The sequence below is a fragment of the Clupea harengus genome, chromosome 3 (assembly GCF_900700415.2).
Source record: "Clupea harengus chromosome 3, Ch_v2.0.2, whole genome shotgun sequence".
In the NCBI taxonomy this organism is placed as follows: domain Eukaryota; kingdom Metazoa; phylum Chordata; class Actinopteri; order Clupeiformes; family Clupeidae; genus Clupea; species Clupea harengus.
The window spans coordinates 5,033,431-5,050,837 of record NC_045154.1 but is presented as its reverse complement, the minus strand read 5'-3'; the positions used below and the strand labels follow the sequence as shown (position 1 = coordinate 5,050,837).

Sequence of the window (17,407 nt, the reverse complement as noted above, 5' to 3'; positions counted from 1 at the left end):
CCCCTGTCACGGGAACAGCTCAATCAGGCTAAATGGCGAAACACTAAGAGCATTACGCAGTCCCTGTCGGTGCCACTGTGTCCAGACGTATCAGGGCTCTTCAGCCTCAGTAGCAGTGTGCCAGGGCAAGGGTGTGCGACAGAGTCATCAGTAGATCTGCCCCATTCTGAGAGCAAGGGTGAGTGACAGAGTTATCAGTAGATCTGCCCCATTCTGAGGGCAAGGGTGTGTAACAGAGTCATCAGTGGATCTGCCCCATTCTGAGGGCAAATGTGTAGCGTAGCTAAAGTGGTACTCTGGGTAGCACCCAAGGAGAGGGCGGGTGTCTTAGCCATGGGGTGATGCTCACCACATCCTTATGTTCCCACTGAGAAGTGAACTCTGCTCCATCTTCCTGCTCTCGAGCAGCCCGACACATGTTTTCCTCTGGGAGCGGTCAGTGGTTTACAAGGCCACTTTTGTTTTGTTTGTAAGACGTGTTTTTTTTTCTTTTCTTTTTTTTTTTTTTTTAACTGTTCAGCTAAAAATAAACAGCCTGCAGACACTTTTTTCCAGTGTTATGTAATGCGCCAAGATGAAGTTCTACTCTAAAATAAATATGCATGTTTGTGTGCTAGAATATCTTTTCTTTGTGTCACATCTTCAAAGTCAATAAGTGACAATAATTACTGTGCAACTTCAAAACAATACAGTAACATGATTTGTATGCAATAATAGGAGTTGTTTTTAGTTTAAACTAAAGTTAAAATGAAAACGTTAGGGCAGGGGTTCTCAAACTTTTGCAAGCTGGGCCCCCCCAAAGCTGGTTAGGGGTAGTTGGGGCCCCCCCAGCGCGCGGCCCGCCGCCACCGCCCTCAACTACACCACCATATATAGATAGATAGATAGATAGATAGCATATTGTTATTGATAGGCCTGACATGTCAAGGTTAGGCTATTGTTAGGCCCATACAGATAATTATTATAACTATTTATTATTATTATAATTATTGTTATTATTATTATCAGTAATAGTAGGCCTATTAGTAGGCTATTCATTATTATCACCATCATTATGTTATTATTATTATAATTAATGATTATCGACCAATTATTATTATTGTATTATTATCATAATAATAATTAGTGTTATTATTGCTATCATTTGGATACTGTTATTATTATGGGCCTCTTGTGATCTTTACAAAAAAAATCCTACAGGTCTGTCAATGTGAGACATGAGCCTGCTTTGCACTGCAAAGGTCCTCAAATCTTGGGGCAATGTTTGACAAACATATCCTCAGGTCATCCTCGATCTGTGCGCGGTTGCGGTATTTAGTTTTGAGCGCAGTCAGTCTTGAAAAGCCTGCCTGGCACAAATATGTCGACGCGAAAAGGAGGGGCATTTTTAAGGCTATGTCGCAAAGCTGATCATTGCTATCCAGAATGACGAAATAGGGGAGATGCTTAAGTCTACTGTCACTCTTCAGCTGCTCTTTCATGTCTATTGACAGCTCGTCTGCTGAGCAGAGAAATGGATCCCGAACTTAGGCGAATGAACGGTAGTCCTCTTTGAAATAGGACCCAAACTGATTTCTGATATTCGGCGTGATACAGTGTCATTTGACATAGGTATTGCGCTGAGTTTAGCTCCTATTCTACACGTCTTGCGCGGCCGGCAAAATTAGTGTTTCGGCAATTGTATGGGGTCGGCCAAGCTTAGCAATTCTATGAGCAACTACATAAGATGCCTGCATACACTGCTTGGAGATGGTGGTTCGTTGTTGCTGGAGGCCATCACGTTCATGTTTAAAGAAGTCCACAGGCTTCTCTTTCTGACTTTTACGAATCAGAAACGTGTCCATAGTTGTGTTTGTTTGCTGATACAGTGTGTGTGAAGTTAATAAAGTTCTAATTTCAACGTCGTGTTCTTGTATGTGTGGTTGTGAACGACACAAATAATGGATATGGATAAGGCTGTGCTAGGCAATGATTCCTAACAAAACTAACTGTACACAATGTAGACAGGGACAGCAAAAAATAGTATTCAAGTGCTGGTGTTTTATTTGTTGCAACACGGTGGATGATACAAAAATGTAAAGGTAGGTGTTAAGGAGAAAAGGGCTAGCTGCAGTTGGAAGAAGGTAGCTAGCTAGGCTAGCTCTCGGGCTAAGAGCTTTTTCAAAAGACTGTGGAGCAAATTACTCCTTAGAATAGGCTACGAATAGACCTACTGCAAGCGCAGTAAGGTATTACTAAGGAAGGAGTGACTCTTTAAAAATACTGTTTATAAAGCAATGAATATCTGAATGATACAGGAAACAAGAGAAATTGAACAGGGTGTCTCAGGGTGAGCGCTTACCAATGCCTGCGGTTTTTTTTTATACTCGGAAACTTATGTGCAACTCGCGTTCAAATGATAAAACTCCGTTTTGATTGGTGGATCAGGAGCAAAACCGTATTTGATTTGTTTGGGTCAGTCCAGCCCCTTGCATTTCGCCACTGAGGGAGCTTTCACTAACCAGTGACAGGTCGGCGGTAGTTTATTTTTTTCTCCGTCTGTGACATCGCGCCCCCCCTGGAGTGTGTTCGCGCCCCCCACTTTGAGAACCACTGCGTTAGGGGATGCAGACATGAATGCATGTCATTTCAAGTTATATTACCAAGCTTTATGTGTCTAGCACTTTTAATAGAAGTGTACACAAAGCACATCACAAAAGATAAGAGTAAACTAATACAATGAAGGCATTTAGATCAGCAAGACATGTTTTTCAAAAGTGAATGAATGAAGGAAGGAGTGGAGTGAATGGATGGTTATATAGATGGGTGGATGGATGAATGGATGAGCAGAAAAAATGACGTAGCAGAATAACTGACTTATCTCTCCATAGTTAATAATTTAATGTCAATGTTTTTACAAAAGTGCATGCCTTCACAAGGCAATAGAGTGGTTTATAAACATTTTCGAATAAGACATTTCAAACTCAAATGTCCTTATGTCCACTCAATTTAAGTTCTGTGAGAAGGTTGTTACTCTGTGCCTTTGCAAACATTCTCATCATAATAGCATGTGTATGTTTGTGTGAATGTGTGTATGAGTGAGCATATTCCTATTTGCATGTATCCTTTCAGTTTTGCTCATGGGTTGTGGAGACACAATTATTATGTATGTCAACCATGTTTGCCAGACATGTAGGTCTGATTGTGACTATTGTGGTTGATATGTTTTTCTGATTATATTTTCTTTCCTTTGGCACAGTTCAACTTATATATTAATACCATGCTTGTCGGTGGTACATTGAAAAGTCATGTAGCAGTGAGTGTTAGGGAACACTTTCTCTGTTGTTTAGCTCAAGTTACATTCTATGTAAGGATCTAGACGATGATCTACTGGTGTCATGCCACTTTCGCAGAAACCTATTTGTCAACAGTTGTTTGTTTTGTCACACACACACACACACACACACACACACACACACACACACACACACACACACACAAATGTACCATAACCCAAAGGGATCCAGAAGTCTGGATTTAAATGTAAACACTGTAATATCTATTTATGTAGTCAGAATTTGTATGTATTAAAAATATCTTTGAATGTATTTATAACTGACATTCCTACATGATAAGTATGGTTACAGTACATCAACAACAACTATGACAAACATGTGACCTCCATATCCAGGAACTTCTACTGCCAGAGCGCTATTGGGAGGTATCCTACAGCTGCACTCTCCCATGTGGCCCCAGAGCACCTCAGTGCTGTTTCAGTCCGATTCCTCCTCCCCCCCCCCCCCCCCCCCCACACACACACCCCCCATCTGATATCACCACCGTCAGTGTGGCACTTTTCTCAGCAGTGCACAGACATCCTGCCAAGATGGGGCATGTTTTCATTTAATCCCCTCTCTTGGGGGGGGGCTGTTTATCTTTCTTAGGCCACTGTAGCTGTTGAAGTAATGTAATGCATCTCAACTTTACCCCCACATTATTTATGGCCCCACAATGCTGACTATAAGCGTTGTTATCCCTTTTGTATTCACCTTCTTAAAAAAGGAAGGCACACAGGCAGAAGAGGACCCCCCGAGAAGATAGGGCACCTTGAAGCATTCAATGCACGGCTTTATAGTTTCATCTAATATTAGCTGTTGGCTTCTCTGACTCCTCTCAAGTAACAGGCAGATCTAGCAGCCAAGACGTTGGTCTTGCTTCAGCCCTGCAAACAGAAAGAGTGAGACGAACGGACAGAGAGAGAGAGAGAGAGAGAGAGAGAGAGAGAGAGAGAGAGGAGCGAGATCGAAGCGAGATCGAAGCAAGACACTTGTGCGTACGGGGCAGCAGTCAGACATAGCTCTCTGGTAGTAATGGGAAGATGGCTGAGACAGCACCCGACAGCCCTGGGACTCCAAGTGGAAACCCAAAGCCCAGACATTACCTAAGGGACGTCATTCTTCATGGCAAATTTGACGTGAGTGCACTGATGTGGATCACATGTTTGTATGTGTGCAGCACAAAGATTCATCTTAGTGTTCAGAAGATCAGTCTCTCAACTTACTTCTGCATCTCACTCGACAATGGTACCATAAGCATGAACCTCAAGCATAGGTCAGTTAAACTTTTGTAATTTTTTTTTTGTTGTGGTCTAATGTTAATCTGAAATAAATGTAAGATTATTATTGTACAATTACAAAATACAATTATTGTTGTCTTACTCTAAAACAACCTTACCTAGAGACTTTCACCACTTTATTAATCCAGAGTGGGATGTTTTTTTTTGTTGTGCTGATTTTCTCATAGATGTTTAACATGATCCTATTACTGTTCAGGCATGTGACCTACCCACAGAGCAGTTCATATTTGCCTCACAATCTTCTGTATGGTTGAAAGACTCAAGTCACAGGTTTGAGTGAACACACTCTTGACAAGGAAAACACAGGCTTAAGTGGTCATCGTAGGCACCACCTCAAGTCATTTTGTGATTAGACAACATATTATTATTTATCCAAAGCAGTCAGTAATGAAACCAGAGCCTCCAATGAAATGTAGCTGGGTCGCGGTCTCTCTCCCGTCAGCCATGCTGCCACTGCTGCTTTAGTAGTCAGAAAACCAAACAAGTAAAGTCAATGTCAAATTAGGTCAAAATAATGTTAATGTGCATATGTGTATTGTTTCAGTTACATATCGCTTTTAAAATAGCAAATCAGCCAGGCCAGAGCTATCAAAATACTTGAGCTCATCTGCGGGGATTTTTGACAATATTTTCAATACTGATAACATAACAACACAATCTAAAGTATGCTGTCAGAATGACCCGGTCTGAAACTTGCAGTTGGCCATGCAGGGCCAAAGCTCGCTTATCCACAGCATGGTTTTCCCCTCTGACTTTTTCTTAAGTCAAACCATATCAGCCATGTTCTTTTTGCGCAGTATAAATATAAGATTCCCATGCCACGGTCAGTTGTAACACATAGACATAGTCTGAATTCCATTCCTATCTAGTGAAGTTCTTGGGTGCCTCTTCTGGGAGGCAGCTATGCTTCCTAGAGAAAGTAAGTCAGCTATTCTCCAAATCCAGTCCAGGTATGGTCGTTCTCAGTGGCTTTATTGTGTGTTGCAAGCGCCCTCTCATCCACATTTGTGCAATCAAAGCTTTGGGGACTATGCTTTTCTCTCTTTGTCTCTACAAGATGGGCAAGAGGAGCAAAGCACCAGGCAGAAAGACAGGATTAAATGTAAAGAAATAATTTAATGAATCCATTAAGGGCAGGTTTGTCTGGTTAACTCATAGAGTGACTTTTACATCAATCTTGAAACATTAGCTGATTAAATCAAAGTTGTAATTGCTCACAGGTCAGTGTGATTCCTAAAATTACAATGTAGCGTCATCTAAAGATGACATAACATATCAACCACAATAGCCAGAGTCGGACCTACATCTCTGGCAAACATGGTTGACATACATAATAATTGTGTCTCCACAACCCATGAGCGTAACTGAAAGGATACATGCAAATAGGAACATGCTCACTCATACACCCATTCACACAAACATACACAGCAAATACACACACACACACACAAACACGCACACACACAACTCTCCAACCTCTCTAATGTCCCTCCCTCCGCTGGCACCGCAGCTCCTGAACTCCCTGACACCCGAGGAGAACACGCGATGCCGGCACGGCCTCTACTTCCAGGACGGCCAGCGGCGTGTCGACTACATCCTCACCTACCACATCAAGAAGCCCAGCAGCTCGCGCTCGCGCCGCACCTCACGCCTCACCGACAACGCCTTCACCCGCAGCCTGCGCCGGGGACGGGCACAGCCACCGCCGCCGCCACCTCCCCCGCCACCATCTCCTCCGGCCAAAGGAGACCCCGAGGCGGGGGGCACAACCAACCACAGCCTTGATTACCATGAGGATGACAAGCGCTTACGTCGCGAGGAGTTTGAAGGCAACCTGAGGGAGATGGGACTGGAGCTGGAAAAAGACGAAAATGTGAGTTCTGCCTCTGTCCCTCTGTCTCTTTCTCGCTCATTCTCTCTCTCTCTCTCTCTGTCTGTCTGTCTTCTGTCTACCTACAATATCTCTGTCCACCTCTATGTCCCTCCATTTTTGACCTCCAAGTGGCCTCGTAGCTGGGGTCATCTGGCCTGAGGTTAGACATTGCATTCCTGCCCTCCACCGGGACACTGTCATGGCTTTTGTCTGACCTGGGCAGTTTTTTGTCAGAATAGTCATTTGTGTTTTAGCTGAGCGTGGCTAGTTTAACCTGAGCGCCTCTTCTGTGAAAAAAAGGCCCACAAAAGGTTTTGGCTCAGCGGCAGCAATGGAAGTGTGGGACTAAAAGGCTGAAACTGACCTGTTGTCAGCGCAGAAGGGGCAGGTGTTTTTTTTACTGTTTGTGTCAGTCAGTGGTCTTTGTCTTCCGTGAATGTGAAAGGTTGGGAGCGAAGTATTTTGGAAATCACTGAAATGATTTATTTGATATGAATCATCATATTAACTTTCATTGAGCAGAACCTGTCACTGCCTGACTGCCTGTTTAGCAACATTGGTGACTTCATGGCAACTCTTTCAGCTAGTTTGTTTTCCAAAATGTCAGACTGACAACTCTGAATCTGACACCCTGCATGCAGAGCCTTTTTGACTTTGTGTTAGTTTGACTTGAGGGACAGAGTTCTTCTCAGGGGAGGGGCGTGGGAAACCCTCCAATCATGTTGTGGTGTGACCCGCTAAATTATACAAGCTTAGCCATTGCCCCAAGTGCTGAACATGGCAAGATGACAGCTGTCAAGAAGGATCTCTTACCCCATGAGATCACACCGTTAGGATTGGCCTGCATTGCACAGAGCGAGGGGAGCATGTGTCCAGGGTCAGGCCACTGAGAGAAGGCCAGCTGGGATTTCACTTAATGACCACCTTAACATCGTCACACTTCTAAGCAGCAGTAACAAGCAGCACGCGCTATTAGAAACAGTAGATATTGGTACGAACTCCAGTCTGGCAACAAAGCTTACAACAAAAGTTAAGGGTTTTATGAGTTGTCCAAGCCGAAGTCCCTAACCTTAATCTGTGCAGTAGATGTGTTAGTCAGTAATGCGTACACTGAGATGGACAGATGCTAACTGACTAGCAGGAAAGCAGGACAATGTGAGTAGGGTGAGACATAGGGTACATTATTATTTTTGGAATGATCCACTTTTTTGACAACTGAAACCGCAGATACCTAATCAGCAGTTTATAGGGAGCAGATATGGGGGCCCTATGGTGCTGTCTAGACTACAGTGCAAGTTGCTCTTAGGCAACATACCCTAGCAATATGAAGTAGCCACGAATCTTCCAAGCCCCACATACACATTCATGAAAAGAAGTCCAGTACCAGCATGTTTCAAAGTATATATTTTTTTACACTGTACCTCTTTGCATAGCTAAATGTACTTTGTCAAGCATTGCATCTTTGCATATAAATTGTTCCTATCGATAGATATAGAGATTAGTCCTATCAGCGCATAGATTTTATCAAAGATTAGTGTTACCAAATACCCCTTGTTCTTTCGAAATGAGTGTTATTTGCCAACTGTAGAAGTTGTGTGCAATCACTGAAAAAAGTAAAATGTCAGAATGGGAATAGAAATGATGAATAGTTCAGATCTGAGTTTTCAATTAATTGCAACTTCAAGGAGAACTCCATTTTTTTAACCTGGGCCCTATTTGTCCATCTTTTTGGGTAAAAGTTTTAGCTAGAGTCAAAAAAGATTTAAATCGATCCAATATTGAGTTAGAACGCTATAACCGGCAACCGCAAAATCGCTATACAATGTACTCCTATGGGGTATGCATACACGTCAAAGGAAACTGATTGTTTTCATCACTGCAGGCTCTGGTCAAAGATAATGGTAAACTATGACTGTAGAAACAGTCATTTTTCATTTATTTTACAGTTATTGAGGTAAACACACCTCTATCTCTGTAGGGAACCCTTCCATGTTGTCAGAACGCTAACATTACGAGCTGTGGCAAAACTACAAAGGTGGGAGAATAGGGCCCAGGTTAAAAAATACATGGTACTGAGAGGGTGTGAAAGTGTCCGAGAAGTGCTTCTCTTTCTCTCTCAGATATTAGAATCTGACCCACTGGTTGACATTTGCTAGAGAGATTGACCCCTTAATTAGCCCGCATTTTCCCAGTAATTACACAGTGGACAGTGGACCCCATGCCGTTTCACTTTTAACTCGCTGTCCAAGTGTTTGTGTTCTCTGCCGGGAGAGAAACACTGACTAATCTACTGTGATGACTTTTCAGCGGAAGCCAAAGAGTCATGTTTAGGTACTTTATCAGCCCCCCCCCTTCATCTCGGCCTATGATAAGAAGAACAGTTGATTAAAACAGGCGCCCTGTGTATTATAGATCATTAGAAGCGATGTTGACACAGACTAATCTGTGTAAAGAAGGTACTTAGTGGGACTAATTCACATCTGGGGCCAATTTTCAGATGTTGTGTATGGGATACATTCTGCTGGATGAAGACTTGGTAGGATGTAGTTCATTGATACTCTATGTAAAAGAATCGCTTCTTCAGTTAATGTAGTCCTATGTATGATCACTGGACCTGTTGATAGCACTTTGTTTGATATTTACAAAGTAGCGGTAAAGTTGCAGTTTAGAGTTTTTCATTATAGTCATACAACAGTGACAAGTTTTTTTTATAAAAAGCTCTATAAAAAATGTACTATCCACCAAAGGTCTACATGTATTCATTATGTGTTTTCCTCTCCCTCTCTCTCTCTCTCACCCTCTCTCTTTTCTAAGAAATCTGGCCCAATTTAGCTTTTACTGAGAGCTTACTCAAAAGGAGGGATTTGTTATGGTTGCCCCGCACTGTTTACTGAACTGTCATCCGCCCCTAATGCATCGCTCTTCTTCATGACTAGAGATAAAGCTCATGTATTTGTTATTTTAGGCTACTTAAACATTCTCTTCATAATTCTGCTTTGACTTGATGTTTGTTTGAGATGATGTTGGTCAAGCACGGGAGAGGACAGAGAGGGAAGAGTGTGAGGCATGAATCAGTGACCTTGTTCGACATCGGCAGAGGGTCATTTGCACTTGATTTAAAGAAACAAAGGCCCAAGAAAAATACTCCAGCCCTCCTGACATAAGCCATCCTACTGCAGCATTCACCAAAGGGCTCCAAGTCTGCGTGATGTTTACCCTTCACTGGCATCTGTGCACTTAACCCTTTAATGTCCACATGACAGTAATATTACCCCCTTCTGCTGAGGGTGAGATTGGGAGCACACTGGGCCAGACATGAGTGTGTTATGTTTTACAGAAAGCTGTGGGGGAAATGAGAGGAATGTTAATACAGTTCTTGAAAACAAAACATAGTTCATAATTCAGGCCCTGAGGTTTGTAACAAGTAGCATTCACAGCTTACTTAAAACAGACCGCTGGGCAATCAACTGTGAAAGCAAAGTTTTGACATCACTGTATATTATTTTGACATTTCTATTATCCTTTGTGTCTGTTGGCTTGATACTCCTCAGACAATAACTCCTGGCGTCGGCTTTGTGAAAATCCACGCTCCCTGGAACGTGCTTTGCAGAGAGGCAGAATTCATGAAGCTGAAGATGCCCACCAAGAAGGTAAAAGCGTCTTGCCCCTATGAGACCTCCACCCGTCTCTTTGCTCTGTAAACCCCCAGATGTGGGTTAATAACGATGGCATTTGGTGGGGCGGGGGCTCTTAAATGCAGGTTTATGAGGTGAAGCAGAGCAGTAGTGTCATAGAGAAGATCAACACGTTCATCCACAAAGTCTCTGACCCACTCCACCCCAACGTGGATGAGAACAGGACCCAGAAAATCAAGCACCTCTCGTATACCTTCTCCAGAGAGAAGCAACACCTGTGAGTCCTCCACACTCACGGTCATCAACATGCCGCAGAGCGACCCAGACATTTGGATTGTTGTATGGAAAAGGCAGTCGGATGTTTAAGGTGGCAAGGGTTTGGCATTATGTAACAGCCCAGACTCGTCAATGTTACTAGTTTGCTGTCAGAATGATCCTTATCAGGGATAAACTTTTTTTTTAACTTTTTTTGTTTGCCCCTCTTTTTATTGGATTTGACTTCATCTGTTATTAAGTATCATCAATCCATTTTAAGTCATGATCCTATAAACACTTGTTTTATGAATTTTCAGTATGTAAAAAACAGGAACATTTCCTGGTACCGCCATTTCATGTGTGTGATGAGGTGTAATGTGTAACAGTTTCATTAAGCACCTATCTTCCAACAGGTTTGACCTGTCTGACAAGGACTCCTTTTTTGATAGTAAAACTAGAAGTTCAATAGTAAGTATGACATTGAATAAATTATACACTAAGTTCATCTGTAGTTTTGTTACTCATTTATTATAGTTGTGGAAAGCCTAGTACTTTAGTGGAATCTTAGTACTTTGCGTAAGACAGTCTGCTAGTATGTGTGTAACTAAGCAATTGGATTTCTTTTTCTACTTCTTCAGGTATTTGAAGTCTTAAAACGCGCTAAATGCACTAAAGCCAAATATAGCATGGGTGAGCTCATCTTTTCTTTTAAATGAAAAGGAAAGTCAGATTTCTGTGTGCCTTGCCATATGTCTGTGCAGAGATGTGTGTGTGTGTGTGTGTGTGTGTTTGTGTGTCTGTGTGTCTGTGTGTGTGTGTGTGTGTGTGTGTGTGTGTGTGTGTGTGTGTGAGTGGATGAAAGCACTGAGGAATGAGCATATTAAACACTGGAATATTAACATCAACTCAGGCTTTCTGCCCGAAGTGCTGCTCTGAAAAATGCACCTCTGGGTTGTCCCCAACACCCACGGTATTCTCCGTGCCAGTCAATATGTCCTTAAAAGGACAGAGGAGAATAATCAGTGGAGGGCCAAAAGCAGTAAATATAATCAAAGGCATTTACCTATTTAAATAGAGTCTAGCTCATGTCCTCATGTTCTCTCTCTGCAGGCATGACCAGTCTGCTGGGGAGCGGGGTTTACATGGCTGCCTACCCCTTACATGATGTGAGTATCCATGACAGCCAGTCCCTGACTCACACTGGAACTGTGACATCATATGCCCCTGAATACAATTTATATATGTCATCTCCAGCGCTAATACACTGTTCTGTGTTTAGTGTCCACACACAGGGAATTCTGTGTGTTTTCTATCTGACTGCACTTACACCCACAAGAGATAGATCACACAGTGTGTGTTAAGTCTGTACCTGTGTAATTGCCAGCTCAGGCGAGAGGGGAGAAGAGAGAACTCTGTGGCCATGGGAAGCAGTTTTTAATGACTGCATAATTAGCACTGTTTACTGTTAATGCTTACTGAATTTCACTCTCCAAAAGTTATGTAACAGGGGACCTTTGCTGTTTATTACAGGGAGATGTAGATGGAGAAAATGCTGAACCCAATGACAGGAAGGTAAGTGTGGAACAGTAATTTCCATTGCTTTTAAAGTAATGGGCAAGCATCTTTATGTATAGCAGGGCTTTGTTAATGGTTACAGTCAGCAACCTTCCATCAAAACAGAGACCTCGACATGACAAAAGGGGTGTTACTGTGGGGGTTGACAGCTTGTCTCCTTGGTTAGCTGACACTGAAACTAGAGCACACTGGCACTGGTGTTGCCTTGCAGGGAATGTGTGAGTGTGTGTGTGTTTGGGGGTAGTGAGTTTGTTCTATCCCAGGTCACTCTTTGTTGCCAAGGGGAATGTTTAAATAGTATTTTTGTCATTCCGAATGATATCACAGCAATGTGAAAAATGATTGTTGCACGCAATAATCGTGGATTACCACATAATTATTTGATATCTAAGTCCCAATCTTTATATGTTTATTCATGTTGTCTATGAATGCATTAATGATATATTAATGATTCTTAATTGAAATCTCAGAGATGGCACTGCTGAGCTAGTCAATACGCTATGAATGAAATTTCTTCTGATTAATGAAAACATAAATAGATTGCAATTAATAGTAAATTGTGAAAAAATTGATGAAAATTAAATATAAAAAAGATGAAATATTAGTATGTATCTATGAGTCTTAACATTACTTAGTTTTGTGCTATACATGGTACAGTAGAACCAGAAATATGTATTCTATACAGTTTTTTGTCTAAAACAAACTAAAGCTAACTAGCTAACAGCCAACACTTGCTTTGCCGAATATCAGCAACAGCACAACTGACACCAATAAATGCTAGCTATCTTGCTAGCTGATGTATTTCGGCAACATCTGCTGGAACACTTCTTTCCTGAGCTGCCAACTCTCCCGTTTTTCCCGGGTTTCTCCCGTTTTCTGATCCATCTCCCGCCGCCCTCCCGTTTTGTCATTTCTCCCGGTAATCTCCCGTATTTTACGAGGTACAAATGTATTTTATTAATAATTAAATCAAAATGTGTGTCCAATGTTCTAAATTTGCCAGATCATGTATGAAACGCAATCATGAGAGGCAACGCAAGTGTTAGCCAATCAAATTGCCTTTAATGCAAAGACGACAACACGGCTCTAGTCAATCAGATCACGTTTATGGTCACGTCTCAAGAGCGCAAAGCTTTAAAAAAAAAGATGGCGGACCAAACTCCGTATATGGTCGTATTTGTACCTAAAAGTGGTTTGTTTGACTTTTTTTTGCTTATATTTTTAGAAAGTTACCGAGAAATAGACACTGTACAATGTAAAAACCCCATTATTGTAGGCCTAACTGAAAAAAATACGTCTGAGAGGATTTGCGAGGTGTCTTAGGACACCTATCATTCACTTTGAATGGGGATCCGTCAACCTTGACAGATCAACGCATTCCAATGCATATAGTGTGTACACAATAAATACACTATACCATTTTCAACCAATTTGTCAATCTGGCAAGCAACATTCTATTGTGCAGTTTATCTTTCTGCACAGGCTATTGCTTTTAAGTCACCCAACTGAGCAAAGATTTTTTATAAGAATTAAGTACATTCAGCATTTCTTAAGTAACCCTACTAATAAGATGTTTGCAAATGTGTTCATACTGTGTAGTGACAACAGGCTAGGGTGCTTGTTTCCTCCACTGAGATTTGATTCTGATAAGCTGAGAGAGGAACTGACTGACTACCAGGTTGCAGACAGCAAGGAGTTACATCAGGAACAGAGAGTGGACAGATTCTGGGGCCTTGTAGGGAAAGATGAGCGATTCAGTCAGCTGGCTAGGCCGATGAAGGCATTACTTTGCATTCCACATAGTAATGCCTCCTCAGAGAGGATTGTTACAGAAAATAGAACTAGTTTGAATAACAGCACTTTGTGCGCTCTTTTATCTTGCAAAATGTACTTTACTAAGCCTCCTTCAAAGTACACCCCATCTAAAAAAAAACACTTTGGGCAGCCAAGTCAGCCACCTACATATACAACACTGCAAAACAGTAGTTTTAAGACCTGTGCAAGTTACATTAACTGTTTCTGTGATGTTTTTTTTTATGAATTATGTAATTTACTTAAATTTTATTATTTATTCTTGGATAGTTTTGTTGCATTAAAAAATGTCATGAATTAATAATAAGTTATTGTAATTGCTTATATGCACAACATCCCTCAAAACCAACATTTGCCCCCTCGGCCCCGCCCGCCACTGAAATCTCCTGGATTTTGCTACTCAAATGTTGGCAGGTATGCTTCTTTCACATGACCATGTATCATAAATATTCATTTAAGATCTAATATAAACTAGCTATCTACAAAAACACCTTACTAAATGGTTATAAAACTTCATAATGTTGCTTTAACATTCATTAAAAGGAGTGTGCTGATTTTGTGTGCAGCTAAGATGACAGAGTATGCTAGCAGAGTACTCAGGCTAGTTCAGTGTTAGTCAATACAGAAATAGCATTTTGCCATGCGCTGACTCATACCCTAGAAGTCACCTATGTGTGTTTCTGACTGCTGAACCTACTAGTATTCTTCCCAAGCATATATGACTCTAGGTGTTCTTGTGACATTTATTTTGAGTCCCATGGACTGGTTAACAGCTATTTGCTTACGGTGCAAACAGTGTTTGCTTAGCACTGTCCCCCTTAAATGTCAGGACAGAAGGAAAAAGAGGTGGCGGCATGTGGCTTGTTCATCAGGCAGTGACGAATTAACGGTGCCAGTGATATTTTGATATGATGTGCTGTGGGAGCACCTTGACTGTGACAGTGAAACCTAGGACTGTGTTCCTGGTCTGCTTCTCTGGCTGTGCTGGCCAGCAGATAAAATCTCAGGTTTGATCGCTGGTGAACGTCAGGGTGATTTTTGAGATGGTGCCCTGTGCCAAAGCATGTGGCAGACATGTTAGTCTGCTATTAATTATACCCAGTCCTTTATGAGGTCCTTGGGGATGGTGGAAGACATAGCTGAACAGGCTGCCAGGGAAATGGCATGACAAGAGACTCATAGCGGAGGAGAAGGTTGGGGAGAGTGTAAAGCCGCGGGCATCAGTACATGAATGACTCTGGAGGCACAAGCGTCTGCAATGACTAACGTCATATGATTCACCTTGCAACAATGACGGTCAGTATCTTAAGCTCTTACACATTTACATAGGTATTTGTTACTTGATAAGTATGTGTTCTCTGAACAACTCCCTTCTGGTGCGTGTGCTTGTGTGTGAGAGCTAGCAGGCATACTGTCAGGTTGGCAATGCGAGGGTGGTCTTGTCCGTGCTCGGTGCTCAGCTGCAGGGGGTGAGTCATGTGGGTTATGCGTCTGTGTTTGCTGTGACCTGAGCCGTAATCCTAGTGCGGGTGCACACAGATCTGTTTACTACCATCTGACTACGGGCCAAGCTTCCCTGGGGCACCCCCATCCCTGCCTGCTCCTGTCCCCAGGCCAAGGCTACTGTCCACAGCCACATGGCCTCAGCAATGTCCAGTTTCCTGACTCCATTATTGGTGAAAATTGTTGAATTCATACACTTTAAAAAGCAATAATATAAATGTAATGAAGCACAAGACAATGTCAAAGAGATATTTTTTACTTTGGGCCAGCATTGTGTAATAGTTTCCAACCGTGTAATTATTTCAAATTGTCTTGGCTTTGAGTAAGATAATAGAGGAATGCTGCTGCACCAACGACTAAAACTGTTGTCTGCTCATGTATAACATGAACTTTGTCTTAGATACATATTTGACAGTGTGATTGTAGCCACATCCTGTTGATCCGTAATTGTAGTTCTATCTGCAAGGACCAGTGAGTATGTGAAGGTTCTGCCCAGTGTTTTGTATATGCCCTCTGTGATATATTAATACTGTGAATGGTTTTTCAAAGCAGCTATATTTAATGCTGCAGTTGCTATGCACAAGGACGTGCTAATTTGAAATTAAATTAGAAATAGTGTTAACACCATACCTCCAAAATGTCTCCCCTGTTTTTATTTTTAGCTTGATTCTCCAAAACACCAACATAGAGTGCAGTAATAAAAAGCAGAATGGCCTTTGCCTGCGAAAGTCACGATGCCAATAAATGGAATGACCTGGTTGTTACTGATAAGGTGTAATGTCACCATGCGGGAGCATGTCTGATGGAATAAATCCATGGGGAGACAGCGTGGGAGCACATGGGCACAGACACGTGCTTACAGCTTGATCCAGAATGAAAAACACAGCTGTCTCTCTCCACTGCTCCACCACCACACCCACCCCATCCCACTCCCCTCCATACTGTACACTGTGTCCTCCTCAGCCACATACCCCATAAGTCACATACCCCACACCCTTCTGTCCCCAAAAAACTGTGACTTTTCTTACCACAAAGGTCAAACTGCCAGTGATCAGTATTCTCCAGTCATTTCAATGAGACGGCATTTACCCCCCTGTGTCACCCCGTCATGAACATCTATTTGTTGTTGTTTTCTTTCAGCTCCTGTATGAGGAGTGGGCGAGCTACAGTGTCTTCTACAAATACCAGCCCATCGGCCTGGTCAGGTGAGCCCCAGCCGGTGAAGGGTTATTTTCATTGGACGACCGCTACTGAATGTTTTGACAAATCTTAATTTTCTTTACCCCCCCCCCCCCCCAGGAAGTACTTTGGTGAGAAGATTGGCTTGTATTTTGCCTGGCTGGGAGTTTACACCCAAATGCTCATCCCTGCCTCGCTCGTCGGGGTCTTTGTGTTTTTGTACGGATGTGTTAGCGTGGACGACGACATTCCCAGGTCAGCTTTTCCTAGTTGGGTTGATTATGTGAAAGCCGAAACTGTAAAGGGTGGTATGCCTCAAGTGCCTGGCCCCAGGATGATTCTTAGTTGTAACCTGGCTTTAAATATTATGACATCTACATGACATTCCTTTGATACACAATCTTCTATTTTTTAAATAAAATGTTGAACAATGGATGGATGTCAGAAACTATATAAATGTTGCACAAAATATAGCCCTCCTGTATCCTAAAAAAAGATTTCCCTTGGACTTACTTCTTTTCGTTAATACTCATTTTCATGCCATGCCATGCCATGACATTGCGATTATCACACCTCTACTTCTCTCGCCATCTGGCTCAAGAGTGATCTCCATAGTCATCCACACTTCCTTAGCACATCAATGTGGCAGCCTATTAAGTCAGCCTATTAGGGTATTAATGGTGCTGAAGTCAGTGTGCTCTGCCTGGACCTGGAGTAGTCTCCAGCCGAGTGAGAAGGAAGCTGGCTGACACAGAAGAGAAATGAGAGACAAGGTGATGTGCGAAACAGAACATCTGGCCCACAGTAGATAGTTCCTCTCTGGCTCTCATTAATGTCAGGATATTATGACTTGGGGAGTTTTGGGCCATTTGGAACCACATTGGAACCACTTCACCAGTAAGCCATAAGTTCTGGTGGGTATGAGTTAGTCAGAGGATTCATCAGTTCACTGGCTCAATA

At 42.3% G+C, this 17,407-nt stretch overlaps 1 protein-coding gene across 7 annotated transcripts in view; it reads left to right on the top strand.

Moving 5' to 3' along the window:
* Positions 1 to 17,407, top strand: part of ano1a (anoctamin 1, calcium activated chloride channel a) — a 37,628-nt gene that overhangs the window by 4,699 nt on the left and 15,522 nt on the right. For 6 of the 7 annotated variants that reach the window (XM_012840076.3, XM_012840074.3, XM_031564326.2 and 3 more), the window contains exons 3-11: positions 6,126 to 6,488; positions 10,040 to 10,138; positions 10,249 to 10,400; positions 10,792 to 10,846; positions 11,017 to 11,068; positions 11,489 to 11,544; positions 11,909 to 11,950; positions 16,409 to 16,473; positions 16,568 to 16,702. In XM_012840076.3, coding sequence (XP_012695530.1) covers positions 6,126 to 6,488; positions 10,040 to 10,138; positions 10,249 to 10,400; positions 10,792 to 10,846; positions 11,017 to 11,068; positions 11,489 to 11,544; positions 11,909 to 11,950; positions 16,409 to 16,473; positions 16,568 to 16,702 — 1,019 coding nt within the window. Of the gene's footprint in view, positions 1 to 3,917; positions 4,454 to 6,125; positions 6,489 to 10,039; positions 10,139 to 10,248; positions 10,401 to 10,791; positions 10,847 to 11,016; positions 11,069 to 11,488; positions 11,545 to 11,908; positions 11,951 to 16,408; positions 16,474 to 16,567; positions 16,703 to 17,407 lie in introns of those variants that run through there. The other variant, XM_031564324.2, reaches the window with a different exon arrangement.